Source organism: Arachis hypogaea, chromosome 12 (assembly GCF_003086295.3).
Source record: "Arachis hypogaea cultivar Tifrunner chromosome 12, arahy.Tifrunner.gnm2.J5K5, whole genome shotgun sequence".
Lineage (NCBI taxonomy): Eukaryota > Viridiplantae > Streptophyta > Magnoliopsida > Fabales > Fabaceae > Arachis > Arachis hypogaea.
The window spans coordinates 99,904,258-99,919,644 of NC_092047.1; the positions used below are offsets into that span (position 1 = coordinate 99,904,258).

The 15,387-nt window shown below is 36.3% G+C and overlaps 2 protein-coding genes across 2 annotated transcripts; one reads left to right on the top strand and one right to left on the bottom strand.

The window, feature by feature from the left end:
* Positions 1–1,167: 1,167 nt before the first annotated feature.
* Positions 1,168–4,653, bottom strand: LOC140176811 (uncharacterized). Its single transcript, XM_072208363.1, has 4 exons — positions 3,543–4,653; positions 2,953–3,449; positions 2,033–2,790; positions 1,168–1,924 (listed from the first exon to the last, which is right to left on the bottom strand). The coding sequence occupies exons 1-4, from the start codon at positions 4,651–4,653 to the stop codon at positions 1,168–1,170; spliced, it is 3,123 nt and encodes a 1,040-aa protein (XP_072064464.1).
* A 1,425-nt stretch (positions 4,654–6,078) lies between these two features.
* On the top strand, positions 6,079–12,179 carry LOC112727857 (serine/threonine-protein kinase BSK6). Its single transcript, XM_025777781.3, has 9 exons — positions 6,079–6,376; positions 6,542–6,762; positions 6,832–6,967; positions 7,053–7,292; positions 7,377–7,462; positions 7,549–7,737; positions 9,482–9,649; positions 10,701–10,814; positions 11,753–12,179. Exons 1-9 carry the CDS (start codon positions 6,295–6,297, stop codon positions 11,993–11,995), a joined length of 1,479 nt encoding a protein of 492 aa, XP_025633566.1. The 5' UTR covers positions 6,079–6,294; the 3' UTR covers positions 11,996–12,179.
* The last annotated feature ends 3,208 nt before the right edge of the window (positions 12,180–15,387 follow it).

A 15,387-nucleotide genomic window follows, 5' to 3' on the forward strand; every position in this document is an offset into this window, starting at 1 on the left:
CTGCTTCCACATGAACTTCCGACAGTTGGAGGACGATATCGTAGCCAGCGGTTCAGCCTCCACCCATTTGGTGTAGTAGTCGATGGCGACAATGAGGTATTTGACTTGTCCTGGGCCGACCGGGAAAGGCCCCAGGAGGTCGACTCCCCATTGTGTGAAAGGTCGAGTAGTCGTCAGAGAATTTAGCTCGGAGGCCGGTGCCTTGTGGAAGTTGGCGTTTTGTTGACACTTTATACATTTTTTGACAAATTCCTTTGAGTCTTTCATCATTGTTGGCCAATAGTATCCTGCTCGGATGAGCTTCCTTGCTAGGGCTTTGCCCCCGATGTGGTGTCCACAACACCCCTCATGGACTTCTCTAAGCACGTAGTCCGTCTGGTCGGGGTGCAAACACTTCAACAGGGGCTGGCTGAGTCCCTTTTTGAATAGTTGTCCCTGTATAATTGCGTATGTGGCCGCCTCCCTTCTTAAGGCTTTGGCTGCTTTCTCATCTTCGGGCAACTTGCTGAGTTCCAGGAAGTTGGTGATGGGGTCTAGCCATGAGGGGTTTGACTTCGTCAAATGGAGGGCGACCGTTGGTTCCTTCACCATACCTTGGATGAGGGACCGGTTACCCGATCCTGGCTTTGTGCTCGCCAGCTTAGACAGGAGGTCCGCCCGTGTGTTCCTTTCTCTTGGGACGTGTTGGACGATGACCTCCTGTAACTGACTCGTTATTTCTCTAACCTTTTCCAAGTATTTTTGCAGGAGGGGGTCCCGGGCTTGGTAGCTTCCGTTTACCTGCGAGGTGACAACTTGTGAGTCGCTGCATACTTCGACCTTTGTCGCTCCGACTTCCCGAGCTAATGTTAGTCCGCCCAAGAGAGCTTCATATTCTGCTTGGTTGTTCGACACTGGAAACTCGAACTTAGTCGATTGTTCATAGATGACCCCTGCTGGGCTTTCTAGGATGACCCCTGCTCCCCCGGACGTTTGGTTGGAGGCTCCGTCAACGTGGAGCCTCCACCGTGTGCCCGTTTCCTCGGGAGGGTGCCCCGTCACTTCAACCAGAAAGTCTGCCATTGCCTGAGCTTTGATCGCGTGTCGGGGTTCATACTGTAGGTCGTATTGGGAGAGCTCGATGGCCCAGGTCATCATCCTACCGGCCAAGTCAGGCTTTTGCAGTACTTAGCGAATCGCCTGGTCCGTCCTTACGACTATACAATGGCTCTGGAAGTATTGTCTTAACCTTCGGGAGGAGACTAGGAGCGCCAGCGCCAGTTTTTCCAGCTTGCTGTATTTCAGTTCTGGTCCTTGGAGGACCCTGCTAACGAAATAAACAGGTTGTTGGGTCTTTTCCCCTTCTCTGACGAGCACCGTGGCCATTTCTTCCTCGGTTACCGATAGGTAGAGATAGAGCGGTTCTCCGGCCCTGGGTTTTCCGAGAACTGGTGGTGCCACTAAAATCTGCTTGAAGTGGTTGAATGCCTCCTCGCATGCTGAGGTCCATTCGAACGTCATTCCTTTTTTCATTAGATTGAAGAAAGGTAGGGCTCTTGCTGCTGACGCACCGAGGAATTGGGACAAAGCCGTTAACCTCCCGGCAAGTCGTTGGATGTCTTTGATACAGCCCGGGCTCTTCATCTGGAGAACTGCCTGACACTTCTCGGGGTTGGTTTCCACCCCTCTTTGAGTAATCATGAATCCCAAGAACTTACCGGCCTCCATGGCAAACGCGCACTTGAGCGGATTAAGCCTCATGCCGTGTTGCCGGAGGGACGAAAAAACACCATCAAGGTCGCTAAGGAGGTCGTTGGGTCGTGTAGTCTTCGCGAGTATGTCATCCACGTAGACTTCTACTGTTTTGCCTATGAGTTCACTGAATATCTTATTCATCAGCCTTTGGTACGTGGCCCCAGCGTTTTTCAAACCGAAAGGCATTACCCTGTAACAATAGATTCCTCTTGGTGTTATGAACGCCGTTTTTTCTTCGTCAGGTCGGTGCATCGGTATCTGATTGTATCCTGAGTAGGCGTCCATGAAGCTCAGATACCGGTATCCCGCCGCTGCATCAACGAGTGCGTCAATGTTAGGTAGAGGGTAGCAATCCTTGGGACACGCCTTGTTGAGGTCAGAGTAGTCTACGCACATTCTCCACCTCCCATTGTGCTTTTTGACCAAGACCACGTTTGACAACCAAGTCGAGTAGTCCAGTTCTCGGATGAATCCTGCTTCTAGGAGGCTGGCCGTTTGCCTGGCTACCTCTTCTGCTCTTTCTTGCGACATTTTTCTCCTCCTCTGGGCCACTGGCTTGGTTCCCGCCTTGACGGCCAGATGATGCGATATGAGCTGGGGATCTATCCCGGGCATATCGGCAGGCGTCCAGGCAAAGAGGTCGGCATTAGCCCTGATCATTTCCATCAATGGCTCCTTCATTTTGTGGGGGAGGTTCCTGTTTATCAATGTGAATTTATCGTCCTCCTCGCCGACCCTGAACTTTTCCAAGTCCCCTTCTGGCTCTGGTCTAGGTTTGTCGTCTATTCTGGCGTCTAGGTCAGCCAGGAAGACCCCAGACGCTTCTTTGGATTTTTTCCTGAGAGAGAGGCTGGCGTGGTCGCAAGCGACTGCCGTTTCCAAGTCGCCTTTGATGGATCCTATGGATCCGTCATCAGTGACAAACTTCATCACCAGCAGCTTTGTGCTAATGGCGGCCCCCAGGTCGTTAATGGTTTTTCTCCCCAGGATGATGTTATAAGCCGTGGAGTCTCGTAATATTACGAAGTCCGCCATGACTGTTCGTCGCTTTTGCCCCTGTCCCACAGAGGTTGGGAGTGAGATGATTCCATCCGGCTTGATGAAGTGGTCCCCCAACCCTACCACACCGTGCTGGTGGGTCGTCAGGTCGGCGTCCCTTAGTCCCAGGGCATCGAAAACGTTTCGAAACATGATGTTTGAGTCTGCCCCCGTATCTACCAGGATTCGTTTGACGAGGCCCGTTCCGACCCTGGCCGTGATGACCATGGGCAGACTTTCTGGTGCCTCGTCAAACCATTGGTCCTCTGGGCCGAAGGAGATGGGTGGGATACCTCGGAAACTTCTACCTGTCGAGGTGGAGACCACTAGGACCTTGGCGTCTTTTTTCTGTGCTGACTTTGACCTTGGGGCGGTATTCCTGGCCGTTACCACGTTTACCACCGTAAGGCCGTGGTCGTCACCCTCTGGTTCCTGCCGTCGCCTTGTTGGCCGGGATCTATCTTCGCTATCGTGGTCCCGGTTACGTCTCCTTGGTTCCCGTATAAGGTGGGAGAAGTCGGCAAGTTTCCCATCCCTGATAGCTTGCTCCAGGGCGTCTTTTAGGTCGAAGCAGTCTTGGGTCTTGTGTCCGTAACCCTTGTGGTACTCGCAGTAGAGGTTCTTGTTTCCTCCCGTCCTGTCTTTCAGAGGTCGGGGCTTTGACAGTATCCCCTTTTCTGCTATCTATTGGTAAACTTCGGTGATTGGTGCTGTGAGGGGGGTATAATTGGTGAACTTCCCAACTCGGGGGAACGGTTTGGGTGTTTTACCCGGACCGCCATCCCTGGCGTGTTCCTTTGGTCTTTCTCTGCCTTCATAGTGCCGGGCTTGGTTGTAGGCGGGCTGCCGCTTATTGGCAGCCACGACCCGGCTGACTTCTTCGTCATTGATGTATTCTTTGGCCACGCACTGGATCTCTTGCATTGTCCAAACGGGCTTTGTGGTAAGGTGTTTCCTGAAGTCCTCATTCGAGAGCCCGTTCGTCAAGCATAGACTTGCCACCGAGTCCGTTAGACCGTCAATTTCCAGGCACTCGTCATTGAAACGGTCCAGGTATTTCCTGGTCGGCTCTCCGGGTCTTTGTGTCACCCCTAGCAAATTGATTAGGTGTTTGGCTTTGACAATCCTGGTCGTGAATTGAGCCAAGAAGGCGTGGCTGATGTCGGAGAATTGAGTCACCGAGCCCTGCGGGAGGTTGTTGAACCACCGTATCGCCAGGCCCGCCAAGGTGACCGGGAAGGCGCGACATCTGACCTCGTCTCCTACCCCTTCCAGGTTCATTCTGGCCTCAAAGGCCGTCAAGTGTTCCAGGGGATCTTGTGTTCCATCATACTTCATGTCTGTTGGCTTGTCGAAGTGTTTCGGCAGCCGGACCTCGAGTACGGAACGGTGGAAAGGGGTCGCTCCAATTATCACTGGTCCCCGGGTAGTTCTCCCCGGCTCGTCATTCTCCCGACGGCCGTCCTCTTCGCCTCTGTTCGAAGCACGCCGTCTCTCGTATCGGGCGTAAATGATGGGGTCTCGACTTCTTCTTCTGGCTCGTCCCCGTCCCCCCGTGCTCTCCGACTCGTATTGGGGGCTGGGTGAGCGCCTCGAGCTACTCCTTGAACGGGAACGGGTGGGGCTTCGCTCCGGGGTGCGTTGGTCGCGTTCTCTTTCGGCTAGCCGGCGTTCTAAGTCTTGCATCCTATGGCGCAACTCTTGCATTATCCTGGCGTGGTTGTCGCCAGTTCCTCCGAAGGGGCGTCTTTCGTGAGTCTGCGTCGCATCCCTCGGAGGCGACCTCTGCTGTTGTCGGGTTTCTATCGAAACGGCGCCTCCCCCAAGCACGGGAGGCGCGGCCTCGCTGCCGGTCCCAGTCTGGACTAGTACGAAGTCCATGGACGATCCCCACAGACGGCGCCAATGTTCGGTAGGTCGGTTACCGGACGGTTCGGGTCAGGACCCAGGGTGAAGGAAAGGGCTCGTCTGGTCACGGTCTTCCAGTCCGGGGCTAGCGAGGTCCCGAGCACGTCGTGTGAGAGAAGAGGGAGGGTGCCACCTGCAAAGACACTCCGACGCTCTTGTCAGAATATGTGCAAGCGAAATGAGGGTGGTGTAGGGATGTGACGTACCTCGGGGGAAGAGCCATTCTTCCCCTTATATACATGTCAGTCCTGGGCCCCTCTGGAGGTCAGGCCCATATTTTTAGGGACGCTGTCCCATAGCTGTGTGTGAGCTGTATGGGACGCGTGTCAGGGTCGGTTGAAGGGCGCGTAGCCGGGCCGGGTGGAGCTCGGGTCGGGTTGACCCGCAGGAGTCCTGGGCTGGGCCGTAACAAATGGTCAGTCAGTAAATGAGAAATGATTATTCTCCAAACAAAAAGTATATTCCTTCTTGATTAATTGTGCATATATATATAGACACACACACAAATATTACTTTTTAAAAAATAATTTTCGCTTTTAGTAAATTTTAAGCAAAATGATGAGAATGCAGTAAAAGCAAAAAGCTCAAACCGAAAAGTTAATAATGGTAGCAAAGGCCCTTTATCCCTTTACAATTTAACGATAAAAAAAAGTGTCCATTTCAAAGGGAAAGGCTAAATAAAAAATAAACAATATTTTTTACATGTGAATGCTGGGTAGGAAGGAAACTATAAGAAGATCTGTCCTCTTTAAGATAATCATATATGGATGTAATTTGTCTAAGATTCAATCTATATATTCCTGTTAATAAGACAACTTTTTATTTGCATATGACCATAACGATTAACGATCATTAAATCTTTTTATTGTCTATTATTTCAAAAATAAATTGATATTGGTAACTTGGTGTATATATATTTTTGCAATGTATTTGACTATTTGTTAACATCATTTGGTGACTATACAAATTTTTACATTATTCAATTATGTGTAAGTTTTTTATTTTTAATTTTTTAATAATATTTTTCAATTTCACACATAACAAAAAATTGACATTAGACTATAAAAAGAAAATTTAGGAGGTCAGCAATTTTATTAAAATTTGACCAATACTTAACCAACAAAAAAAAAAGTGAGTAATCTTACATTATTAGATGTAATCTCACATCATTAAAAATACTAATAATAACTAATTGATGGCTACAAATCACAAAAACTGCTATCCTAACATTCCTCTTTCTAATAATCATGTTACACGTACATTAAAATTAATTTCTAGTATAAATTATACATTAAAATACAAATACATATTAAAAATGAGTTACACAATATATAATAACTAATTTTAGTCGCTAAATTTAATATATAAATAATATTTTTGAAATTTCAAATAGTTCTTGAAACAACCTAAAAGTAGATAAGTAGCAGTAGGTAGAAACCTTTTTGAATCGCCACATAAACTATTTCCATTTATTCTCACAGAAGAATCATAACACCAAAATGCATGCGTTCTCATCAACAATAATAAGCACTCCATGATCATTTAGCCATATTCATCACCATCACCCTCCTCCTCCTCCTCCATTTTTTTTTCACTCTTAGCTTGCACATATACATGGGAGCTCGTTGCTCCAAATTCTCTTTTTGCTGGTTCCACTCGAACCTCAAACCATGTGTCCTTGAATCCCCCGACCAAGGTTAGTTTCTTATGTTTCGTCTCAGTCCCAAATTATTCTTAAAATATATTTAATGCGACTAAATATATAACCATTTATTAATATAATTTCTAGAGTAGGTATTAAATATGATTGAGAAATCTATGGAAATGTTTCTGGGCCTTGAAAGATGTGATTTTGTTGCAGAAAATGGTGGAAAGAGTGAAAAGGAGTTGTGTGTGAGGTTTGGAGAGTTCAAGTTGGAGGAACTGAAGGGTGCAACAAACGGTTTCAGTTCGGAGAACATAGTGTCTGAGCATGGAGAGAAGGCTCCCAATGTGGTCTACAAAGGGAAGCTTCAAAATGGAAATTCCATCGCCATTAAACGCTTCAACAAGTTTGCTTGGCCCGATTCTCGCCAATTCCTTGTTCGTTAACAACAACTACTTTTCTCTTACTCATATCAATTATCTATATAAAAATGAATAATGTTGCAGGAAGAAGCAAGGCAAGTGGGGAGCCTTAGAAGTGAACGTTTGGCGAATTTGATTGGTTATTGCTATGAAGGGGAAGAGAGGCTTCTAGTTGCTGAGTTCATGCCCCATGAAACACTTGCCAAACATCTCTTTCATTGTACCTTATTCTTTTTCTTTCTTTCTAATTAATATACTAATATTTCATTAATAACCTCCACTTATTTTATTTTTTATGGATGCAGGGGAGAGAGAGCCAATGAAATGGGCAATGAGGTTGAGGGTGGCATTGTACTTAGCTCAAGGTCTAGAGTATTGCACAAGTAAAGGAAGGGGTTTGTATCATGATCTGAATGCCTATAGAATCTTGTTTGACCAGGATGGTAATCCTAGGTTGTCTTGCTTTGGCCTCATGAAGAACAGCAGAGATGGCAAGAGTTACAGCACTAATTTGGCTTTCACCCCTCCTGAGTATCTAAGGACTGGTATAATCTATTGATGGAACCACTCTTTATATGCTTGAAATGTTACAATAATTGTAATAACCTTCTTGGTTTATATATATGCAGGGAGAGTGACCCCAGAGAGTGTGGTTTATAGTTTTGGAACATTGTTGCTTGATCTCTTGAGTGGTAAACATATTCCCCCAAGCCATGTAAGTTTGCTTTTAATTTCAAAACAAAATCATTGAGTCATTCTTAATTAAGAGAGAAATTGATTTTGTAATCATCAAATTTGCAGGCACTTGACCTTATTCGGGGGAAGAATTTCTTGATGTTGATGGATTCAGCGTTGGAGGGTCATTTCTCAAAAGATGATGGAACAGAGTTGGTTCGTTTGGCTTCTCGTTGTTTGCAGTATGAACCTCGTGAGAGGCCAAATGCTAAGTCTCTTGTTGCTTCTCTCATCTCACTTCACAAACAATCAGAGGTACTACTTACACATTCACACTAAAAATTGAATTAAACTAAACACAAATATATCGTGATTAATTTTAGTGTATAAATATTATTTCTATATATAATATACTAATATTTTATCCGTAATAATATTTATGAAAGTATAAATTTTTTAAAATTACATAGATTTTTGTTTTGATATTATATATTATGTTAAAAAAAATTATAAAATCAAATTACTTTTACAAAAATATCGTATGGGACAAAAGTTTTTATCGACTAAGAAGACTAGAATTTTAGTAAAAAAAATTCTTAATTTTTGATAAAAAAATTTAATTTTAATTATAATAAAAAAGTGACATGTGACATATTTTAGTATTAAAACTAGTAATATATAATATATAATATATGTACCAACAGTATTCTTGAATCCTATTTGTTTTTATGGTTGATATATATAGATATATTATTTTATAAGATGTCTTCTATTATGATAAGCCTATTTCTCATGAAATATTTCCCTTCTTTCATGGTTTCTGAACAGCCTTAAATAATAAATTAGGCAATAAGTTACATTCAGCTACTGTATATAACGAGAATGAGAGAAGTTTTAGTGGACAAATTTTTGTTCTTAAATATTCTTGATTATATATATATCGATAAAAAAAATAATTTTGCAATTTTTAAGATTTGAATTTAAGACTTCTTAGTTAAAGTACAAGATAGTGTTTACATATATTTGTTATTATATACGCAAATGTTCACTTTTTTATTTTTTATATTAGAATGACAATGGTATTTTTTTAGATTATGAATTGTTGGGGTGTTATTTTTAAATGTGGCACAATTTAATTTGGACTCTCCGATTTATAAAAAATACAAAAATTAGATCTTTTTATTTTTGAGGTACAAAAATTGAACTCTCCAATATAAAAAATTAGACCTTTCGATTTCTACTTCAAAAAAAATTAAAATATAAAAATCAGACTCAATAATTTCTGTACCTTCTACAATTTTAACCCATCTCGCATCCACAAAAAAAATTAGCCGCAAACGTTTACATGCACCTAATCTAATCACTAAATTCTTAGTAGTATGATGTTAAGGATAGGTTTAATTTAAGTAGGGTAGTTTTGGATATTTTACACATATTTTTTGTCGATTTGGTTTAGTGAGAGGTTTTTCCTAAATTTTAAAATCGAAAACCGAAACGAATCGGTAAAAACAAGGCAAAAATTCAGTATTTCGATTGTTTCAGTTTGTTCAATTTTTGTTTTTTTTTTTTGGTTGATCGATTTTGAATTATCCCAGTATGATGATGTTAACTGTTATTGTCAACGAATGTGAAAGAAAACAAAACAACTATTGTTAATAAAAAATACCAATATACATTAAAAATATGTTTTTATATGTATTTAATTTGTGTATATATATATTACAACTAAATAATTAAATCTATCGTAGTAAGTTGACCAAAAAGATGTTTTGTTGACCAAAAAAATCTATCGTAGTAAAATAATTAATTTTTTTTTTAATCAAATATAAGGAAACTCAAATTCGTAATTTCTTAACTGAGTATAGAGAAATTGTACCATTTGAGCTATAAATAAATTTGTATACAATAGTATAATAAATTTTTTTTATAAAATGTTAAATACATATTTGTATATATTGTGATTGATGAGTAACTCATTTTTAATGTATACTTAACACTATTGATATTAATTCCATATTGGGAAGACTATAATATCTCATTATGGATAGTAAATGAGCAGGTTCCCTCATATGTTCTGATGGGTCTGAAGCATGAAACTACATTATCCTCAACAAAGCAATTGGCATTGACACCTTTTGGGGAAGCTTGTTTAAGAGTGGACCTTACTGCCATACATGAAATATTAGAGAAGATTGGTTACAAAGATGATGAAGGAATTGCCAATGAGGTTTGAGTGTTTGACCCTCCATCTTCACTTCACTCCGGGTTTGGGTCAAATTAGGGTTAAACTAAAACTCAAATTTGACCCAAAATAATTTTTACTATTGATTTAAATTAGATTATTTTTATTTTTAGAAGTTATAAACTTTTTATATCAAAAAACAACTCAAGATATAATAATCAATGTTTTGAAAATCAAACCGACAAAAAATAAAAAAATTCAAAAGTTTAAATATTTAAATGAAATTCAACTGAAGTTAAACTAGATATAATAAAATAATATATTTATTATGTACATAATATATATCTTTTAAAAAAATAAATTTTTTTGTTAATTATTTTAAATTAATTAATCATTAAAAAGTCCAGGGTAAGTGGTTTAATTTTTTTTTTTTTTTTTTTGGTTTTTTTTTTATCAATTTATTGACAATTGATTTTAACCTAAAATCAGTTTAGTAATTGATTTTTGGTTAATTCGCTCAAATCGGTTGATTAGGTTCTAATAATAATAATAATAATAATAAAAGAATTACTAATTTACTATGTATCCTATAAAATTACAGGATGCTAATATTCTTAACTAAAATTGTCACCTCTCGTTAACTAAAATTAATTTTTAAAGTTTAAAACCTTAAAAAGTCACCAAAAAAAACCTTAAAAATAAATCTTTAATCATTGATTCTAAAATGATAAAGTGATATTAGCTCTCCCTCTTTGCTAAAGTTTTTCAATTTACTCCTTATTCTCACTATTTTATTTTTTATGATGATAAAATAATTTTTTCTATTGAGAATAATTTGAAAATAATATATAATAAAAGAATGAAAGTATTAATTAGGTAGTAACAATATCTAATTCCTATAAAATTTTATGGAATCACATGGTTTACAATATTATCATTATTTATTTCTTAAAATGAATTCTTTTAAAGAATTATTTGATTATAGATGGAATTTTAGAATGAAATTTCAGAACCCAAACCCAATCAAGTAAAATTTGGGCTGGGCCAAGTAATTGGAGTGGGCTGAAAGCACTAAATTGTTATTGTGGAATTGCAGCTTTCATTTCAATTATGGACCAGTCAAATGCAGGAGACCTTGAATTTGAAGAAGCATGGAGATACTGCTTTTCGAGCAAAGGACTTTGCCACTGCCATTAATTGCTATACTCAAGTAAGTGCCCTTTGTGTTCATGTACAATGTTGTTTCTGCATCAATGACTAATAGGAGCTTGAATCCCTTTGAATATTATTATCTAAAAGAAATGAATTTGCTTCTTTAAAATTTTGTACTAATAAAAGGATTGAAACTCATTAATTTTGGGTCATGTTATATGAAAGTAGTGATTTTTTTAAACAACCACTTGCCTATGATGGACGGACATGGACACTGATACCGATACTACATGACACGACATGGAACATACGGAGACACAAATTTTAAAATTTTATAAGAGGGATATATAAAATATAAAGTATTTTTTAGATAAATCGTAATGATATTTTGATATTTTATTAATATCAAAATATATATTTTAATTTTTTAATTATATCAAATATTTAAAATATATTTTGTTGTAATAAATAATAATATATATTATATCTAAATTTATTTTAAGAATATACGTTAAGAATAAGACTGGACACGCTGACACGTGATGATATTTAAGTGTGTCGAAGCATGTCCAAAGAAGAATTTTTCATTTTTTATTAAGACACAGTTGGACACAACAGACACGCATGTCGGACGAATGTTGATGAGTGTAGTGTCCGAAATATGTCCGACATGTGGACACGACAACTCAACGAAGTATCCGTGTTTCATAGCCACTTGCAAACTAATTAATGGATGTAATGATAATTGTGATAGGGTATTAAGTAGTTGGTTAAATGAGAACTAATTTAGTAGTTTAAATAATATTTTTATTTATCTAAGAAATTATTTTTTTAGATCATTGAAACAATTCAATAAGATAATTTATCATCAGGCGATGTAATAGGCCAAATTCCAATAACATGTACTCCATGGACTGTGACAATTTGAATTGCTAGTTGGTTTGTTCACTATTGCACACAAAGTCTTATTATGTTGTTTACTTTTGAATGGATCAGTTCATAGATGGAGGAACAATGGTATCACCAACAGTGTATGCAAGGAGGTGCTTATCATATTTGATGAAAGAGAAAGGAGAAGAAGCATTAGGAGATGCAATGCAAGCCCAAACAGTGTCTCCTCAATGGCTCACTGCTTTCTATCTTCAAGCAGCTTGTCTCTTCACCCTTGGAATGGATCATGATGCTCAACAAACTCTCAACCATGCCACTAACATGGAACCCAAAACAAACAAAATTTGATACTTTTCTACACAATTCTAATCATTTCTTTTCTTGGAATATAGTATAAGTAGTAATGACTGGTTTGGAATTTTATTGGTGCAGCCACTTTTTCATCTCCTTCTTCTCCAAAAAAATATTATTTTCATCACTGAAAAAGAATAATATTTGTGTATTATTAAAATAAAATTTGCATATTTTAAAATTCATGTTGGTTGATCATTGAGGATTTTTGAACCAATAATAGCAATCATTACTTAGAGCAAATTAGTAACAATTATTAATATTGACTTAGTCCTAGTTACACAACTCTGTTCCATATATATACCAGACAGTTACAACAGACTTCACAACTAACACACTTTAAAAAGTAACTAACCATCACAAAATACTCATCATTTGAAACCTTGAGCAACTAATCTAACTTTAAATGTCTATATTTCATCATTTGAAAGTTTCTTGACAGCAAAGACCCACTTTCAACCTATGATTTTAGCATCTTTTGGTGGTTGGACCAAAGTCCATATTTGATTCCTCTTCCAATGAGGTATGGTAAGAGCAATAGATATTGTTTTAGGTAATTTTACATCACTTTTGGTATCTGATATAGTGGTGACTAGAGCTTTTGGCTTGACAATTCTAGCCTTAGCTCTAATTATTATTGGATGCTTATTACTTATGGGATAAATAAAGGTAGGGGAGGGGTTGTTTTTGGATTTCTGGTATAGGAATTGGAGTGGGAGACGCTGTATTTGATGTAGCTTGAGACATTGTTTTCATCTTCATTTGATTTTTGCAAAGGCATTCTTTTATCTTTTTATTTGCTTTATGCTAATTTTTTTTTTTTTTTACTTTTGAGACTCACCAAAGATCGAATTTTAAATCTTTCGGACAAAGAATTCTGATACCATCAACAGAATTATGGTGCAGCAGAACAAACTCAGAGCAAAATAGTTACGATTATCAATATTGAAACGTGAAGAATTTTACACTAACTCAGCCTTAGTTACACAACTCTGTTCTATATATATACCCAAGTCTGCTAAAGCAGTTACAACAGACTTCATAACATATTTTAAAAAGTAACTAACCATAACAAAATGCTCAAATAAGGCCAAGTTATACACTTGTCCTTATTCTCATTTCTATACTCAATAATTTTATTTTCTCTTTTCTTCTGTCAATACTAACGTCGCATATAAAAAAGTTCCGTTAAGTAAAGTTATAAGTTATTTTAAAAATTAATCCAAATTTGTCAAATACTTTATGATCTTGTTATAAATTTTTTCCTTTTTGTTTTGGAAAAAAAAACATGTTAGCATTTTTTCTACTATTAATAGTTAATTTCAAAGTAACAAACTGAATTTTTATTAAATGAATGAAAAGATCATTCATACTTTCAAAAGGATTATCATTTAAATTTTATCAAAATATTTTGACTTTTAAGTATTATTTATTATTTATTTCCGTTTTATTAAAGGTAAGAGCATGTTAAATATAACTGATATTTAAAGCTATGTCTATTAATGAAGTGTTATTTATATTCAAAGGAACCAACTAATATATATAGCCATATGCATCTAGTTTAGATATTAGTAATCAGTGTTTTAATTTGGGAGAAATGCTAGGCAAGCAACTTTTGTGATTTGTAACCATCAACGATGGTTTTAATGGTGTGAGATTGGTGTGAGATTTCATTCAATAACTTATTTTTCTTTGTTGGCTACATGCTGGCCAAAATTTAAGAAAGTTGTTGCCCCCTAGAATTTTCCTTTAATTTGGTGTAAGTAAATATTAATTAAATTAAAAATAAATAATATATGTAGCATAGTTAAAAAAAATTTTGGATTTCTTATTTCATATTTGTCTCTAATAATATAAAGGTGTGAAGGATAACAGTAAAAATTTATATATAGTTATATTCATATAAAATTACTAGTTAAGAACCATTAAATAATTTAATATATTTAATTAAATTATTATCTAATAATTTTTAACTAATAATTTTACATAAAAATCGCTACACGTAAACTTTTATCCATATACACAATAATAAACTTTGGAATTCTTGGTGGAGTAATGCTGGCCGCATATAATTTCTACTCATATCTTTATAATTACTCAAATAATTTGGGATATATCCATCCAAACTTTTGGATACACTTAGATGTTTGCTCACGAAATTGTGAAGACATGCCAAGTGAATTGGGACCAGCAGCATTACTCCTTTTTTTTTTTTTTTTTTTCCTTTTTTGATGGTTGAAAAGCAAATAACGAAAATGAACTATTCTGAGAAGAAATAAGATTGTACATCATGGAAAGAAATATGGAGAAAAATAACAGAGCACAACAATTTTTTTTTAGTTTGTCTCCTCCCTTCATTGTTTCTTTTGAAATTTCAATTATTTATGTAATTTATTTTCTCATTGCAATTTTTTTTAAATAAGGGGAAAAGAAGAAACAAATAGAACTTTTTTTTTTTGGTGACAAACAAATAGAACTTTTAAAATAAGTAATGTTACTCATAACCTCACACAAATTTAAGTATCATTATTCATTCTTTTTTTTTTTCCTAAAATAAAGTTTCTTACTTTTCTTCCTTATCTGATTTCCTGTATACAATAATTCATAGAAATCTCAGCTGTCATGAATTGTTTATGTCATTTTCTTTTAGATATGGATATATGATATTATAATGGCTATTATTTAAACGTTTCTTATGAATTTAAGAGTATGGTACGCGTACTTCTTATTATCATTTTCTTATTGACTACATTATTGGTAAATATGGGAAAGTTTTTTATTTGAACTTTTGATAAATAATTTAAGTCAGCAAGGAATAAGACTAGAAAATATAAATATTAATTAATTAATTAATTAAAAAAGGTTATTTAAAATTTTAAATAATATAATATTTTATGATATAAATATAAATAATATCATATTAAAACTTAAAAATTTAAATATATAAAAATTTTACCTTACTATACAATAACTTTGAATTCAAATGTTAATTTAAAGTATAATTTGTTAATAATTATAATCTATAATTTATATATAATAAGTATTAATATCATAATTATTATCAAATAAATATTATTGAAAGAATTTTAAATATTTTTGAAATACCAATATTTTAATAATTTAAACCGTTGATATATATATATTAAAATTAATGGTTAAAATTACTGAAAATTCGATATTTCAGGAACACTTGAAAATTTTCTAATATTATTACCCCATACGTTTTTCAAAGCGAACCAATTCGTTGCATGGCTGTATGTAATTGTAATGGTTGTCTTAACTCATAACCAAGTTGTTACGTACATGTTTGGTAGCACGTCATTTTCTATATTAAATAATTAATGTTAAAGCATCTAATTGAAGGAAATGAAAATGTAAGTTCTGAGAAA